The sequence below is a fragment of the Lipophrys pholis genome (genome assembly GCF_963383615.2).
Source record: "Lipophrys pholis genome assembly, chromosome: 5".
NCBI lineage: Eukaryota > Metazoa > Chordata > Actinopteri > Blenniiformes > Blenniidae > Lipophrys > Lipophrys pholis.
Window position 1 is genome coordinate 19,580,275 of NC_137628.1, and position 15,694 is coordinate 19,595,968.

Below are 15,694 nucleotides of genomic sequence, written 5' to 3' on the forward strand. Positions count from 1 at the left end.
CAACAATCTAATATTCTACAATTCAGGACATTGGCGATGCAGTAAACATGTAATGTTTCTGCCAATAAATCTCACAAAGGTTGTGTCCTTCAGCTTCATCTCCATCCAGGAGGCCCTGACCTGTCTCCACCCGCTTCCTCCAGCTGACCGCACCCGGCGTGGTCAGAGCTGTAAAAGGCTCAGCAAGACTGGGGCTTTTTAATGGCTTCTATTAAACCATTGATAAAAATGTAAGCTGAACTCTGGTCTGTGTGCCAAAGCACATGAATGATGAGTGATGCTTTTACACATCCCAGATGGTGACAGCCCAAATCTGAAATTCGCTTTGCACATCTTGAACTGTGGAAACACTAATTTTTACTGAAGTGGATTTGATACTCGGGGTACTGTCGGGGAAAGTCATGGTGCATATAATGACCTAGTAGTTTTGTCTAGCGGAAACATCAATTATGACTCATGAAACTTTCACTTGGATGTGTTCAAGACTAAAGTTGTTTACATTTTTTGTCCTCTCCTCGTACCTCCAGTTAAGTACAAAACTTTTACCAAATATTTAAGGCATAGGTTGCGTGGTCAGCCAGTATTTATGACAGACATTTTGAATTGTTTCAATGTATTGACATACTGTATAAAACATCCAGGATTCATCTCTAACAACACGGAAAAAAGAGTGAATACCTGGATTATCAAGCATTTATTAATAATAAATATACAAGTCGAGCATCCATCGTTAATATTTGAGTTTAAAGTTAAATTAGGAACAAAAGAATAAAAACGGAGGATGAAACAAAAGCAATTTATGCTGAATCTATGTGACTGCAATTACAATGGTAGGATGTTTTTGAACTTCGCTGGGAAAAAATACTACACTTAAAGGAATTTTAAGATTGGGAAAAAGCTTTGTGTTGACTCATGGTTGGTGCTAGAAAAGTAGATGTTAAAAGCTAAGTTTCCATAATGGAGACACGAGTGTGTGTGTGTGTGTGTGTTTTAGCTGTTCCACGAATCTACTGTAGACTGGATGGCTGTAGTTTAAAGCAAAGTGCACACATCCATACGGAGGAATCCAAACAATATCACGGTGGTTTCACATTCTTGGGGCAGCATCACCTGCGAATGCGATTCTTTTGGAATGAGTTGGGGTATGTTTTCTGGGCACGAGAGCAGGAGGCACAGCACACGCCTCTGTAATAAGGGTAAATGCAGAGTCGGGCTTGAACCACCACCAGACAGTTATGATACTGGTCACTGCATGATGGATCTGCAACGAGACAGAAGAACAACAGAGACGAGTGCTTGATTTGTTCTTTCATCTGTACTCATTATTCAATCATTTGGACTAGTCACTAAGAGATGGTGAAAAAAAATAAAAAATCCCAATTACCAAGTTACCAATACTTAGTGTGAATATCATTAATGACTGTGGGTAGAATAACAGCTGAAATCCGAACAAACAACAGAGAAGTCATTTTGAAGATTTTTGATGTTTGATTATATAGAATAGAAATACTTTATGAATCACAGGGTGAAATCCTTCATTCGGCATGTCGACAAAGATATTAGGTGTGAAAATCCATTAATCTTCTGGACCCACTTTTTTTTTTTTTTTTATCTCAATGGCTTGAGAAAAGCACCGTTGACTGAATGAAAGGGAGAATACACTCTGGACATGTTACAACCTTGTCTCAAGGGCTTAACACAAGACATGGAATCACTTATCAACAGCTAATTTAGTGCAGGTGTGTCAAACATGTCACATGTGGGCCAAAAGCCACTGAAGGGATGATCTTGTAAAGTGTAAAATCATAACAACAAAAACAATTGTGGCAAGTTAACTGCTGTTCCGAATTTGATGATGAGCTGCTTAAATGAGACGCAGCTGATAGCAATGCGTAGACTACAGTGGTCGGTGATACTGAAATGAAAGTCAGCTATCTTGTCCATATTAAAAGGCTGAAATTGTAAACACATTGAAGATTGACAACAACAACAACAAAAAAAGGGTGTTCTGGGAAACAACAGACCATGTTAGTCTGAAGAGGATTTCACTTGCTGTCTGCATGTGTTCTTCGTAATGGAGCACATTAAGGACGTATTCATACTTTTGCACTACATCAAGTGTGGCACTCGAAAACTGCCAGAATCTATTATTTATTGAGCTGTCAAACGCTGTTGGCTGAACTAAAGTGATTTAGAGTCTCTCGTCAACCCAACAAGCATATCTGGAGAAAACCCAAGCAGACTGACAAGTTTTAAAACTGATGTGATCAGGAGCTTAATGACTGTTCTGTTTAGGGAACAGAAATTTTAGCCACGGTGGTTCCACCGCCACACGAAACCCTCACGCAACTTTCATTTCCAATTTCACGTTTTCATTTCAGTTTCTCATCTCAGGAGTTAAAATCCAAGTCGTCAGTGCTATTCAAAGTATGAAGACATTCTTCTGTCAAACTAGCACGAGGGAAGAAATATACTAAAGTGATTTAGAGTCTGATTGTGAACATAGAGAATCTTGCTCTCACAAAGACGTCTCACCCTCAATGTTCATACAACAGAACAATGAACACTAGATGACTAATAAACAAAGAATTGCTCTTCTCCTTTAGGATCTCAACATATCACTTATTTACAAACACTATACATCACAGTTACTTCTGTAAGGTGTTTTCTTATAATTAAGTTGATCAAAAACCCAAAAATGAAAGAGGACTTAAAATGTCTACTCAGATACAACTATACTGCTGCACTGCTGAAAATGGACTCAATTACATATAAAAGTACCGTTGAAGAAAAGTATAAACTCAGATGAAAGAATAAACTACTGTTCTCATCAACTACTGGAAACATTACTTACATTAAAACCTTGTTTATTGTGTTTTCAATGTTTGATTTGATAAAAGCACATTTATGAGACGTATACATATACTGTACATAAAAATATGGAAATCAGTTGAGAATGACTATAGCTGTACAACAAGAATCTTCTCTGTTAAAAGAATGAATATATTGGCAATAAAAGTGCAGATCTAAAAGTTTGACTGTTAGTTTTTACTCATAGTAGATCATATGGTACAAATTGTAATAATAATAAATAATAATACATCAAACTCTTTTTTAACACTCAAAGACATTTTATGTAGCAAAAACAGAAATAACAGGAAATAACAATGAAAATAAAATAAGAGTTGTAATGAAGTAAAAATAAAACGTGTTCATAAGTTAATTAGTGTAACTTGAGTATCATTTTACAATAATCTTTCCTGCCACCTTTCAATATCTCAACCAGGTCCAGATGAGTATGTTGGCCATGTCAGCATTTTCTGCCTTGGCACAACTTAGATCATGGGTCTCGTGTCCCAATTCCTCATATGGTGACAACACATTGTGCAATGACAACTCTGTAGTACAACGCTGGGCAGACTTACTTATTTCAGCCAGACAGGGTTGCGTGTTGCATTCTTGTCGACTCTCTGGGATTAAATCGGCGTCACACTGGTCACTGGGGACAATGGTGTCAGTAAGACAACGTACCTCACGCACACGGTAGCCACCGTTACAGGAGCGAGAGCACTGAGGTGGAGGAAGACACATTAGAGATAATTGAGTTATTATACTAAGACTGAAAGTGGACACCACTCCCTTTTCTTAATGGCAGCGGTGCAGTTAAAAGCACAACATAATGTCCCTGCAGGGAGATTGATGCAGTATTTGAACAGCTTTCACTCAATTTAGTTTACAGTAAGAAAATAGTCACAGTTAAAAGTTTTCACTGGTTAATGCAAGAAAATCATTATTTTTCATCTTTTCTGCTAATATACTCTTGAAAATCTTTCCATTCCCTTAAAAACAATAACAAAAACACAGCATGACGTTCACTTTGACACTGAAGAGTTGCCTGCATAATATCAAATATATATATTGCAACACCCGAGTGCACAGCTGAAAGGCTCTTTTCCATGAGGGTGAAGACATTTCTTCCTGTGTTTTGGGACACTCACCACACTCCACTCAGTGACGTACCACTGGATGCCACACGGCTTCAGTTTGCAGGGCTGAGTTGTGATTGGCTTAGCGAGACTGGAACATTTTAACGGGTCCACAGCATCCATTTGACCATCGTTGTTGAAAATGCAAGCCAAAGTGCGAGTCTGTGTGCCATTCCCACACTCTGCAGAACACTGAAACGACCCACATCTGTGAGTGCAGCTTCACATTGATGTTTTTATTAGTGTGTTTGAATATGTGTGCCGGTGAATTACCTGTCCCCAAGGTCCTGTGTACCACTCCAGCCGGTTCAGGCAAGGGCCCGAGTCACATAATGCCACCTCTGATGGGCGTTCCCCTTCACAGCTGTCCAGTGGGAGGTCAGTGGCATGATCTATCAGGCATACAGCCACCCTGGTTCGATTCCCTTTTCCACACTCTGCAGAGCACTGATGAATACACACAGATCACCTATAAAATGCTTTCTCAGCCGCCAATGGAAAGTGTTTAATCCTAACCTGAATGCAATGGTAAACCGAGCTGTACACCCCATGTCTTTCCCCTTATAAACATGTAAACAGATGTTGGGCCCTTTATTTTGGAGCCCATAATGTCAGTCCTTAACAGGCATATCTGTTCTCGCAATTACATACAAAGACAAAGACATTTTTGTGTCGTCAAACATTTCACAACTACCCCATTCTGTAAAGACAACGTGTGCCATCTAAGTTATTGACAAATAACATTCTGCTTTCCCGAATACTATCACTAATGGCAAAAGCTGAGATACTAGAAGAACATCTTTAGCTTTTCACTAGTTTTTGTCAAATGTAACTTGAATAAGAACTCTTCAAAAATGTTCTCATAGCAAAGAGCCAAAATCAAAACTTTGTGCGGATGAAGCAGAAATTACAAGGAGATGATTTTGCACTCAAAAACATCACATTTCCCTAATAGCAAAACAGAGTAAGATTTGGATACACAGATTTCTTGCTATTTAGTCACCAGTTAAAGTGCGCTAATTTAATTTAATTTTTTTTTAACTTATAGATGCTACTTTAATTGAGTTCAGTGCTATTGTTACCCGCTGGCTCCAGAGGGAGGTGAACCAGCTGCGTGCGCAGACCCCCATGTCACAGTTGTGCAGTGTGTCTGGCCTCAGGTTCATGTTACACTCCTGATCATCTTCCACGTCGCCCTGGTTGCTCACACACACCACCTCTCTGCTGCGCTGGCCGACTCCACATGGCACTGAACACTGCAGATGAACAAGAGAGACGGAGCGGTGTGCCGGTAGGAAGATAGAGACAAATGTGTTTTTATGTTCGAAAAAATGTCATGTTCATTTCATTCAGTGCCGCTGTTTAGAACTTAACTCTGGCAACCATGCAACACTGAAGCAAAAATTGCTTCTCTTTAGTATTAGAATGGTTGAAGTGCACATTCTTCACACAGCTGTTAGTATAAAAATATTATGTTTTAGGGTTATGTGGAAAAAAGAAACATCCCAGAGATCAAATTCTACAAAATATCCTCAAATTCTGGATGCAAAAGTCACGGCTGTCTTCTGCTAAAAACTCTGATGCAAAGCATATGTCAAAATGAAACATGAACTTCAGCAAACATACTGGTCTTTTTGAAAAGGCCTCGATAATTCCCTGACCTGAACACAAAGTCTATGACGAACTTTTCAACAGAGGTGGAAGGAATTAATTAATTAGAACAGAGTAATTAAGCAGTATATTTCTGAATATGTAATGTTACTATATAGTTAAATTCCCATTATGTGATCTACTTTTGTACTTTTAAAATCCTAACTTGCGACTCCCACAGTTTAGATCAATTAGCAAACCTTTTTGTACCTAAAAGAAAAGTGTTTATTTTAAAAGAGAAAATGGATGGTTTGTAATTACATTTGTTCACCACAGGATAATTGGAATATACTTTATTGTCAGAGCAATTTGATTTGTATGTTGATATTTCATGCAGTTAATACAAATCCAAAGCTCGCTGTGTCACATAGCAACATTGCCTTTACTTGTATAATTTCAAGAATGAAACAGCAGTGGTACAGAGAACAAAGTTTCAGTACTTCTTTCTGTTGGGTAATTTAAGAAAAGCCCAGAACTGGCAGTAATCCGTAAGGAAGTGAGTGGAAATTACTAAACCAAGAACGAAATTATCCTCATATGGTCAGAATAAGTTTCTAAAAGCAGTGACATCTGCCAAACCAGACGTGCTGTAGGCTGAGGTTTTACATGTTCGTCGGGTTAGAGGTAATGTGCTGATAGTGCTTGTCTGGAAATCAGACCTATTTGTGAGAATGTTTTCACATTTCAGTTTTATTTAGTTGTGCCAGTAACTTACAGGACTCCACTCAGATCGTATCTCCCACTGACTGCAAATCTTCAGCTGACATGTGGACTTGGTTTCTGGCATATCATGAGACCCGCACAGCTCCGGTGAAACCGTCACCGAAGTTTCTGTCCCGTTGACGTCAACATGAGTGACCTGACGGCAGATGACCTGACGAAGCTGAGTGCCGGGCCCACACCTCCGACTGCACTCCGACCACTCCCCGACATCCCAGCTGCCAATCACAGAGCACTGGGATGAGATTTCACAAAGTTTTCATTGTGATACATGAGTTTAGCAGTGACTCTCTCCAGCTGAGCATGTCTAAGCTCTGTGTTTCTGTTTTGACCATGAGGTTTATGTAGTCAGGTCACACTGGTCTGAAGCAGTGTAAAGTCATTTGTTCCAGCAAAAAGAAATCAGAAAAAGGCCGCTAACAGAAAATAGGCCAACTTGAACTGAAAAGGTTCAGTCACTTTCCCTCTATCCCTATTTAAGATCCAGTTTTACCTCCCCTCTGTTACTGCTGGTGCTTCATTCCCGGCAGACAGTTAACAGATCAGGACCACTGTGGGCAAAACGTTTGACAGATCCACAATCAATAAAATACAACTATTGCACTACTATTACTACATTGGCAGTGGTGATATTTAGTGGTATTTACCACATGACATGAAAACCAAAGCCACACCAAAGCGAGTCGGTATGATTGACGTGACTGGTGACTGACTAATGGCTGGAATGTGTGTGAGTGATCAGGCTTCACCCGAGAGTCACAGCGCCATGTGGAACTAATACAATGTACGCCGTGCTCGTTTCCGTGTATGTGTCACGTCTAATGGTGTGGTGATGGTGTGGTGCGTGTTTATGTTGGGGCTGCTCACTATGCAGGACAGGGCTGGTTGTTGCAGTCCTCTTCTTGATATGTTGGCCCAGCGGTCGGGTCGCAAAGGTCAGCAAGAACAGTCGTCTGGGAATCCTTTTCAACACACTCCCAGAGCACTTGACGCTTGCCTAGCAAGTGTGCACACACGCACACGCACACGCACACGCACACGCACACGCACACACATACCATGAGTTATTATTATTGTTGTTGTTGTTGTTATTATTGTTATTATTATTAATCTATCTATCTATCCATCTATCTATCTATCTATCTATCTATCTATCTATCTATCTATCTATCTATCTATCTATCTATCTATCTATCTATCTATCTATCTATCTGTCTGTCTGTCTGTCTGTCTGTCTGTCTGTCTGTCTGTCTGTCTGTCTGTCTGTCTGTCTGTCTATCTATCTATCTATCTATCTATCTATCTATCTATCTATCTGTCTGTCTGTCTGTCTGTCTGTCTGTCTGTCTGTCTGTCTGTCTATCTATCTATCTATCTATCTATCTATCTATCTATCTATTTTTAGCTTTTATTTGTCTTGTTTGCCAGCAGGCATTTGAAGATGTTATGCCAGGATTTATGGATTTTTGAATGGCCATAAAAGATTTCAGATTTCCCTTTTAATATCAGTATTGACCACTGAATGCGATTAATTGAAAAACCTGAGTAGTAGTAAACTCATTAGTGACAACTGGACATATCTCCAGACAAATATTATGACTGTCTGAGCATGACTGGTCTTCTGTAGGTGTCATTTCTTTTATTTCCATTGTAAAAAATAAGTCCTTCACAGTGGGCTCAGACCTTGATCTGATTGTAGGCATTTGAAAAGCTTTGAAAAGTACAGAAATGTACTGATGTTTCAGTACTTTTTAAAAATAAATTACTCACCTGGACCACAGGTGGTGCTGCACTCTGTGCGGCCGCCTTTCATCCAGGTGTAGGTGGTCTGAGGTGCTAAGTTCCCCCCGGGGTCTGGTGAAACTTGGTTGGGATGGGGCGTCTCCTTGATGATATAATTGTTGCTGATGTCATCGTGTCCTCCCCCTTCTTCTCCTTCGACGGACTGGCCGACAGTCTCAGCTACAAGACAGGGACGTTTGTGAGGTGGAGAAAAAGATTACGTGCACAAAGAAAGCAATTTGTTATTAATTTTAGATTAAGCTATAAGACTGTGTTGGTCCCAGGATAAAAAAAAAAAACATATAGTAACAGTCAGACAGACAATACATTGTACAATGTTCTGTCAGCTTATGCAATTTTCTAACAATGAATAGTGGAAATTTGAGAGTTGTTTACATCTGAAAAATGACATTACAGCTAATCATGTATGTGGGTGAAATAACTCCAGTCATGCCTCAAAGCTGAAAACAATACAATTGCTTTTTGGAAAAACATTCTCTGTTACATTTAATGGACAGTGACACTTTAAAGTTGTTGGTTGACCACTTCTTGATAGATGTATTTTTGTTTTCATTCCCTGGATGTATAAACAGTAAAACATGTATTTTTCTTCGTGCTGAACAGAGTGCCTCCAGTGTGTATTTGGGTGGGACAAACTGTTGTACAATTTTGGGAATCAGCTGTCAGTATTTGTTGACAGAATAAAATGAAGTTATTTCTTAAATGAAAGGTAAATATTAAGTAATGAAATCAAATCTGACCCGAGTGACTGATTAGTGTCTCAGATAAAGTGTTCCTCAGCGGAATAAAGCTTGGCTGCCTGCCTATAACATTTGTCATCAATATCCTAATCAAAGACAGTTTTGCTGGAAATTGTGAATATTGGCGTTAACACCTTTCTGGTAAATCTAAACCAAACAGACACATGTGCACTGTATTGTGTTTGTGTATGGCCAGAAACAGGAGCATCTGCTATGTATTATGTTCCCTGAGAGAAAGCCAGAATTTCAGTATGAGACTATGTCATTGTAGATTTTAAAAGGATACTCAAATACAGTTTTTGTGGTTATGCATCTCAGTTATTTTACTCACCCAGGGGAAGAATGTAAGATGGTGTATCTGCTTCAGGAGTGGGGAGTGTATTTGAAGGCACACTGTACTCATAGTATACACTGGGACCTGGTTGCTGATAGATCAGCTGAGGAAAAGAATGTGAAGAAAGATATGACTTGTTTCCCAAGTGAAATGGGTTTTATATGTGTACTTGTGTAAAGATGTCATGCTAATGCAACATTCCCAGTGTGTGTGTATGTGGTGTTGAAGGGGTCTCACATAAACATGCAGGTCCTCAGTGAGAGGTCCCGGTGCAGTGATCGACTCCCCACTGCGAGAGCGGATCTCATTGGGTCGACGGTACGTCAGCTGTGTTCCCAGAGCCGTGTAGTAGCCAGGCCTGTCAATCACCCAGTGTCCATTGATGATAGAGGTGCCGCTTTGGCTCTGCAGAGCTGGAAAATTCACTGTTCATTTACCACGCCATGTGTGTGTGTGTGTGTCTGTGTGTGTGTGTGTGTGTGTGTACCCAAATAATTCCTGCTCTTTATGGTCTCCTGGATGCTGATGTTGCATGCTCCAGCAGGAATCTCTACGATCTTATGGTAGCCAACACGAAGGAAAGTCCGAGAGAAATTCCCCTTCACCACCTCAAACCCCTGCCAACACACACACACACACACACACACACACACACACACACACACACACACACACACACACACACACACACACACACACACACACACACACACACACACACACACACACACACACACACACACTCGTTTTAGTACACCAAGCCACAATCTCATACTCTGTAAGTGACTACTTGTGTACATGTCCAAACAATCTCTGCTTACTCTCTTCCACCCTGGTTTCAGCACCACGGGCATGCGTTTCAGCAGTATAATCATAGATTCCGCTGGATCGCATTGCTGCTTTTTCTCTGAATTTCACTCATCCATCCCTCTCTCTGCAAATTACTCTCACTCCTTTTTGTTGCAAATCCCACAGCTCACTCAGTCCAACAGTTGGTTTGGGTTGAAGAACTTCTCTGGTTCTTGTCTCCACCTCTCCATTGCATATATCTCCATTTTACAACCAGTTCACCGTTTTGTTGTTTTCAAGTCTTGCTTCACTTAATGCTTCCCTCCGGCTCATCCCTCATAATACTTTACAATCCAATACAGCATGATCTGCTAATGATTTTTATGGTATGAGTGGCAAAGATGACGGATAATCTAAAACAAACTTGTGGTTTGGGCTGCAGTGGTGAAGCTCTCTAATCTTCAGGGATTTTCAACCCCCCCCCCCCCCCCCACCCCCCCCAAAAAAAAGAGAAGAAAAGAAAAGGAAGAAGATATAAAGGTATAGTTTTTACATTTTACAACTGCATACATGTGAATTACATTAATGCATTTCAATCCCCCAACAGCTCCATGGCTCTCTTACCTTGGAAGGAGACGAGTTGTGGTTAGTATCCCAGGTAAGAGCACCTGAGGTTGGGAAGAGAAAGCAGGTAACGTGAAAGAAAATCAGGGCTCCACCCGACCACGGGGAGCCAAGCTGCTGCTGCCACAATCCAGCCATGGAGGGACTGAAGGAGGAGGACAATCAGAAAGAGACACATGCACACACACATACACATACATACACATGCTTAGTAAGGGGAGTATTTTTTTGTGAGGTGGGGTTGGCCTGCAGGGTGGGAGGGGGAAAAGACGAACTTTGAGAAATGTTGGGAGAAAATGAAAAAGTGAGGTCAATTTGTATTATATCTTCAAACATTGTTTGAAGATATAGGTCAACAAGTCAACATCACACCTCGATTACGTCAAAGGTTATGGTGTGTGTGTGTGTGTGTGTGTGTGTGTGTGTGTGTGTGTGTGTGTGTGTGTGTGTGTGTGTGTGTGTGTGTGTGTGTGTGTGTGTGTGTGTGTGTGTGTGTGTGTGTGTGTGTGTGTGTGTGTGTGTGTGTTAATTCTAAGCATTTCATTCATTTTATCAGCAACAATATAAATCATTATGCTACATTCAGACTCTTAATTCTATTAACTCTCCTTCTCTGAGGAGTTTTGTCTACGCTTTATAAGTCTTGTCTTAGATAGAAAAAACAACAATGAAATACTCCTGTCTATTAATAGCAATGCTTAATTTTTTCTATTTGTGCGCAATAAATACAAACATGTAAAATTCCATTGTTCTCAAAGTTGATTCAGATATTCTTCATCAATGAATCACACTCAGAAGGGGGACATTTCTGTGACTCAGCGTACCACCATGCCATTTAGGGGAACTAGCTGATTAGAAATTACTGTAAGTTCACTGGACGGAAATCAAAAATCTTCAGTCATACACTCTCGCAGGCTCCATTTACAGAGTTTAGGGGATTTTATTGCATAGTCATAAATAATTGTGTGAAATAAAAAAAAAAACACATGTGTCAGCAAGATGACCTTCAGCGCAAAGTTTAATTTCTGGGAAGAGGAGTGTTTTAGCCTTGTAAACACGGGTAACATCGCTTTCCTAGTTCTGTAACTTACCATTGTTTCCTATTGGACCTGCTGAGGAACTTTAGATTAAAACATAATGTCACAGTGTGAGGATATCGTGTGGCAATGGAATATTTTCCCTAGTTGTTTTGTATGTGTACATAAAAATTAGATTTTTTTTTTCTCAAAGTGATCAACATATCAGCATTGGTGTGACATTGCAAAGAAGGTTGTGGGTTCAAATCTGGGCATCGCTTTTGTTCTGTCTTTATCCCAGTATTTTGGTTTCTTCCAACAGTCCAAAGACATGCTTTATGGTGATTGATTACACTAAATTGTCTAAATCGTGCGAGTGTGTATGGTTGTAAGTGTCTCTGTTTTCCCTGAGATGAGCTTTGTGTGTGTTGCTCCTTGTATAAAATGGTATGATGTCGGTAATCTAATAAACAAAAACAACAACAAAAAAAACCCCATACTGATGAATCCAGGAATGGTCTGTGCAGTCTCGAAAAGCTAGTGTTTACCATGTCTTCACATCTCTTTGATGGATGTTCCAACTTTTGTTCTGTTTGGCTTCAGACAATGCACAGGGATGTCTTACAGCGTCGTCTGTTTGAACTGCAAACATCATATTAGGCATACATGCTCTTTATCATCTTTTCTTCACCTCCTGGCACCTGGCCAGATCGAGGATCCCAGCCGCCTGCTGGAAACACTTGTTAGCCATGAAGTTATGACCCAAGCATTCTGGGTTCCTCCAGGAGTTTGAGAAAAAGTATAGGGGGAATCTGTCCAAGACCGATGCTATTAAGTTTACAACCTCTGTTTATTAAAGAGATACCTGAAAGGCAAGTATGTCTCATGACAAAAACACACACAGTGGCTGTCCCATACTTGTGGAGTATTCCCATTGACTTGTAGCATTGCCTATCACTTTACAGAGAACAGGTACAGAAAATGCAATCATATCATTTTTGGATTAAAAGATTTCTTTTTACCCTTTAATGACGGGTATGTTTAGGTGAGATTGGTGTTATTCTGTAGTGTTTAACCATCGAGTCTTCCTCAGCTCCATTTGAAGGGAGATTAAGTTCACCAGTGAGCTGGTCACAGAGCTCTGCCTGATTGGCCAGCTATTCAGGAGCACGGCCTATAAAAGGGCAAAGAGAAAGTGTTGTCCAGCTGTAACATTAGGACTGCGTACCTAAATAAAGATTTTTGTTTCCACTCTTCTAATGAATCTAATATCTCGTTATTTCACCCTGCTCCACTGGCACTGCCTGCTGTCCTCAAACCTAACATAGCTTAAGTTTTACAAAAAGAGCCATACTCCGAGCCCTGATAATAACCACAACCTGAGATCTAAACCTACATCTTTACCCTTAAACAATGGTAGGACTTTGTTTTCAGGTTTGGCGACCCACAAACTGAATAAAACAGGACAGGCTCGTATTTTCCACTATTTTTATTTAAATACACCAAAACAACAAATCTGGACTTTATTTTCAAACTATAAGATTATATCACTCCAGTCTCCTTTTTAAAATAATCCATACATTGGCTTGTTGGGAGGCAAGGGTTAACTCGTATTCTGTAACTGAAGGCAGGCCTGGTCTTTCTGTTCAAACCGCTTACTGGATTTAGTTTAAGCTAATTGATTCTCATAAACTATATCATCATTTATATGTTTTATTCATTCCCAACAAATTGTCCCTATTGTGTTGAATCTCGTAAATGAACCCAGAGGGTGGGACCACACGGCGCTCTGCAGTATGTTATAGTGAGCTCATACAGATTTAGGGATAATGTTTACTAACAGATTTTTTTTTTTTAAGTCTTGTGACCATTCTAATTTGTCTTTTAGTTTCAAGAGAATAAACCATATGTAACAATTTAGAGGACACCTCACCCAGTGTTTCTTTTAAATATCTGTTTCTCAGTGCGTGTCCGTGTGTGATTGGTCTTTCTTACCACAACAAAACACAGAGACAAAAAACCAAAATAATTTAAAAAAGACCAATGAAATTAAATAATGCAGTCGAACAGAGATTTATATCAAATCTGAAATAAATGTTTCTCTGCCTTGAAATGCTTCATGGGTTTTCATTTTTCCCTCTTCTCGACCTCATTGAACTCCTCCTTTTCATTCTCCTCTCTCCACACACGCACTCACTCTCCTTTTTTTTTTCTCAGTGGTGGGTTGTTTGATGTCCCTCTGCCGCGTCTTTGCCAGCTGCCTCCAAAACCAAATGAGGGGTTCTGTCATCCTGCAGACACCTGGAAGTCCCCCTAACCACCAGTTAAATCCTAAACAACCAACTCCTTTCCGAACAACCACAAAAACACTTGATGGACACCAATCAATCACTGAAGTTCTTTCACAGCTGTCTGTCCATGCTGGTTCAAGGTCAGGATGTTATATTTTCACACTGTAAGTGAGTCTCACATTTTAAAAAAAGGAAGACATGAGTGTGATGGTCTGCCTTGGTTATGTCATGATGTTCCTCCACTTGGATTTGATCTCTGATTTCTAAATCTAGGTAGAGTCCTCATCCAGGCATTAAATTGTCAGACAACAGTTAGTAAAGATTGTTATTCAAGATGTAAGAGACATATAGTGAGACAACCTGGGAGGAACCTGGGAGTTATTTTTGACCAGGATCTATCCTATTTTCCAAAATTAGAAACATGCTGACTCAAAGTGATGCCGGAAAACTAATCCATGCATTTTGTGACTTCGAGAGTAGACTATTGTAACTCCTTATTATCAGGGTGTCAAAATAACTGCTTAAAAAGTCTTCAATTGATTCAAAATGCTGCAGCGAGAGTCCTGACAAGAACCAGCATCAGAGATCACATCACTCCAATATTAGCTTCTCTTCATTGGCTCCCTGAATACAATAGAATAGAGTTAAAAATCCCCTTTCTAACTTAGAAAGCTCTTAACAACCAGGCTCCATCATATCTTAAAGAACTGTTAGTCCCATATCTCCCCAGAAGAGCACTTCGTTCTCAGAGTGCTGGCTTACTGGAGGTTCCGAGGTTTTCTAAAAGTAGAATGGGAGGCAGAGCTTTCAGCTCCAAGGCTCCTCTTATGTGGAACCAGATCCCAGTTTCAGTCAGGGAGGCTGAAACAGTCTCTACTATTAAGGCCAAACTCAAGACTTTTCTATTTATTAAAGCTTACAGTTAGGGCTGCTTCAAAACACTTTCAAACACTCTCTCTCTACCTCCTCCTACCCGAATCAGTGTCTGTATCCTAACCCTAACCAGGGTGTCTTTCTTTCTCCCCACCCAACCCAAGGTTTGTATCCCCCCATCTATCTCTGTGTTCACCCTATCCTTTCCTCTCTTCTATCCTGTCTTCCCCCGCCTCTCTCTCTACCTCTCTCTCTCTACCTCCCTCTACCCGAACCTGGGTCTGTTTCTTGCCCCCTACCCAACCAAGGTTTGTGTCTCCTTCCCAATCTATCTCTCTGTCTATTCTATCCTTTCCTCTCCTCTATCCCCTCCCCCCAAACCGGTCAACAGAAAGCCGCCACCTCTGAGTCTGGTTTCTGCAAAGGTTTCTTCCTGTTAGAGGGAGTTTTTCCTTTCAGCAGTCGCAAATAAATCTGCTTGCTCATGTGGATTCGTTGGGTTTTTCTTTTTTTTTTTCTCTGTTTAAAGCACCTAGGAATGACTGTGTTGGATTTGGTGCTATATAAATAAAGTTGAATTGAATTGAAGAGTGGTTGCATTACAAATCACAAATTAAAGCCAGAGGGGTTTTTTAAAAGTGTGAACACAGTTCTCTCAGCTCACCTCTCACCTTCTCCTAATTACAGACTGGAAATGTTTGCAGCTGAAGACACACAGACCTCCTGACACCATAAATATACGTCTCCGGTCAGCGATGGCATCCACATGCCTTCAGGGTCAAACTGAACGTTTTAAGCATTGCAACACGTGGGATGCTTTTCATCACACAAGCTTTGGATGCCTTTGAATGCACATGAAAGTATGTTG

At 40.3% G+C, this 15,694-nt stretch overlaps 1 protein-coding gene across 2 annotated transcripts; it reads right to left on the reverse strand.

The window, feature by feature from the left end:
* Positions 1–680: 680 nt before the first annotated feature.
* Positions 681–10,820, reverse strand: adamtsl7 (ADAMTS-like 7). Of its 2 annotated transcripts, none has more exons than XR_013935342.1 (12): positions 10,647–10,816; positions 9,721–9,850; positions 9,471–9,646; positions 9,231–9,336; positions 8,127–8,318; positions 7,224–7,353; positions 6,352–6,574; positions 5,069–5,242; positions 4,260–4,433; positions 4,021–4,178; positions 3,426–3,570; positions 681–1,261 (listed from the first exon to the last, which is right to left on the reverse strand). XR_013935342.1 is itself a non-coding variant. In XM_080463549.1 (12 exons), exons 1-12 carry the CDS (start codon positions 10,782–10,784, stop codon positions 1,107–1,109), a joined length of 1,923 nt encoding a protein of 640 aa, XP_080319675.1. In that variant the 5' UTR covers positions 10,785–10,820; the 3' UTR covers positions 681–1,106. The 2 variants fall into 2 exon arrangements, 1 of the variants encoding a protein (XP_080319675.1); XM_080463549.1 differs by having other exon boundaries at positions 3,999–4,178; positions 10,647–10,820.
* Positions 10,821–15,694: the final 4,874 nt, after the last annotated feature.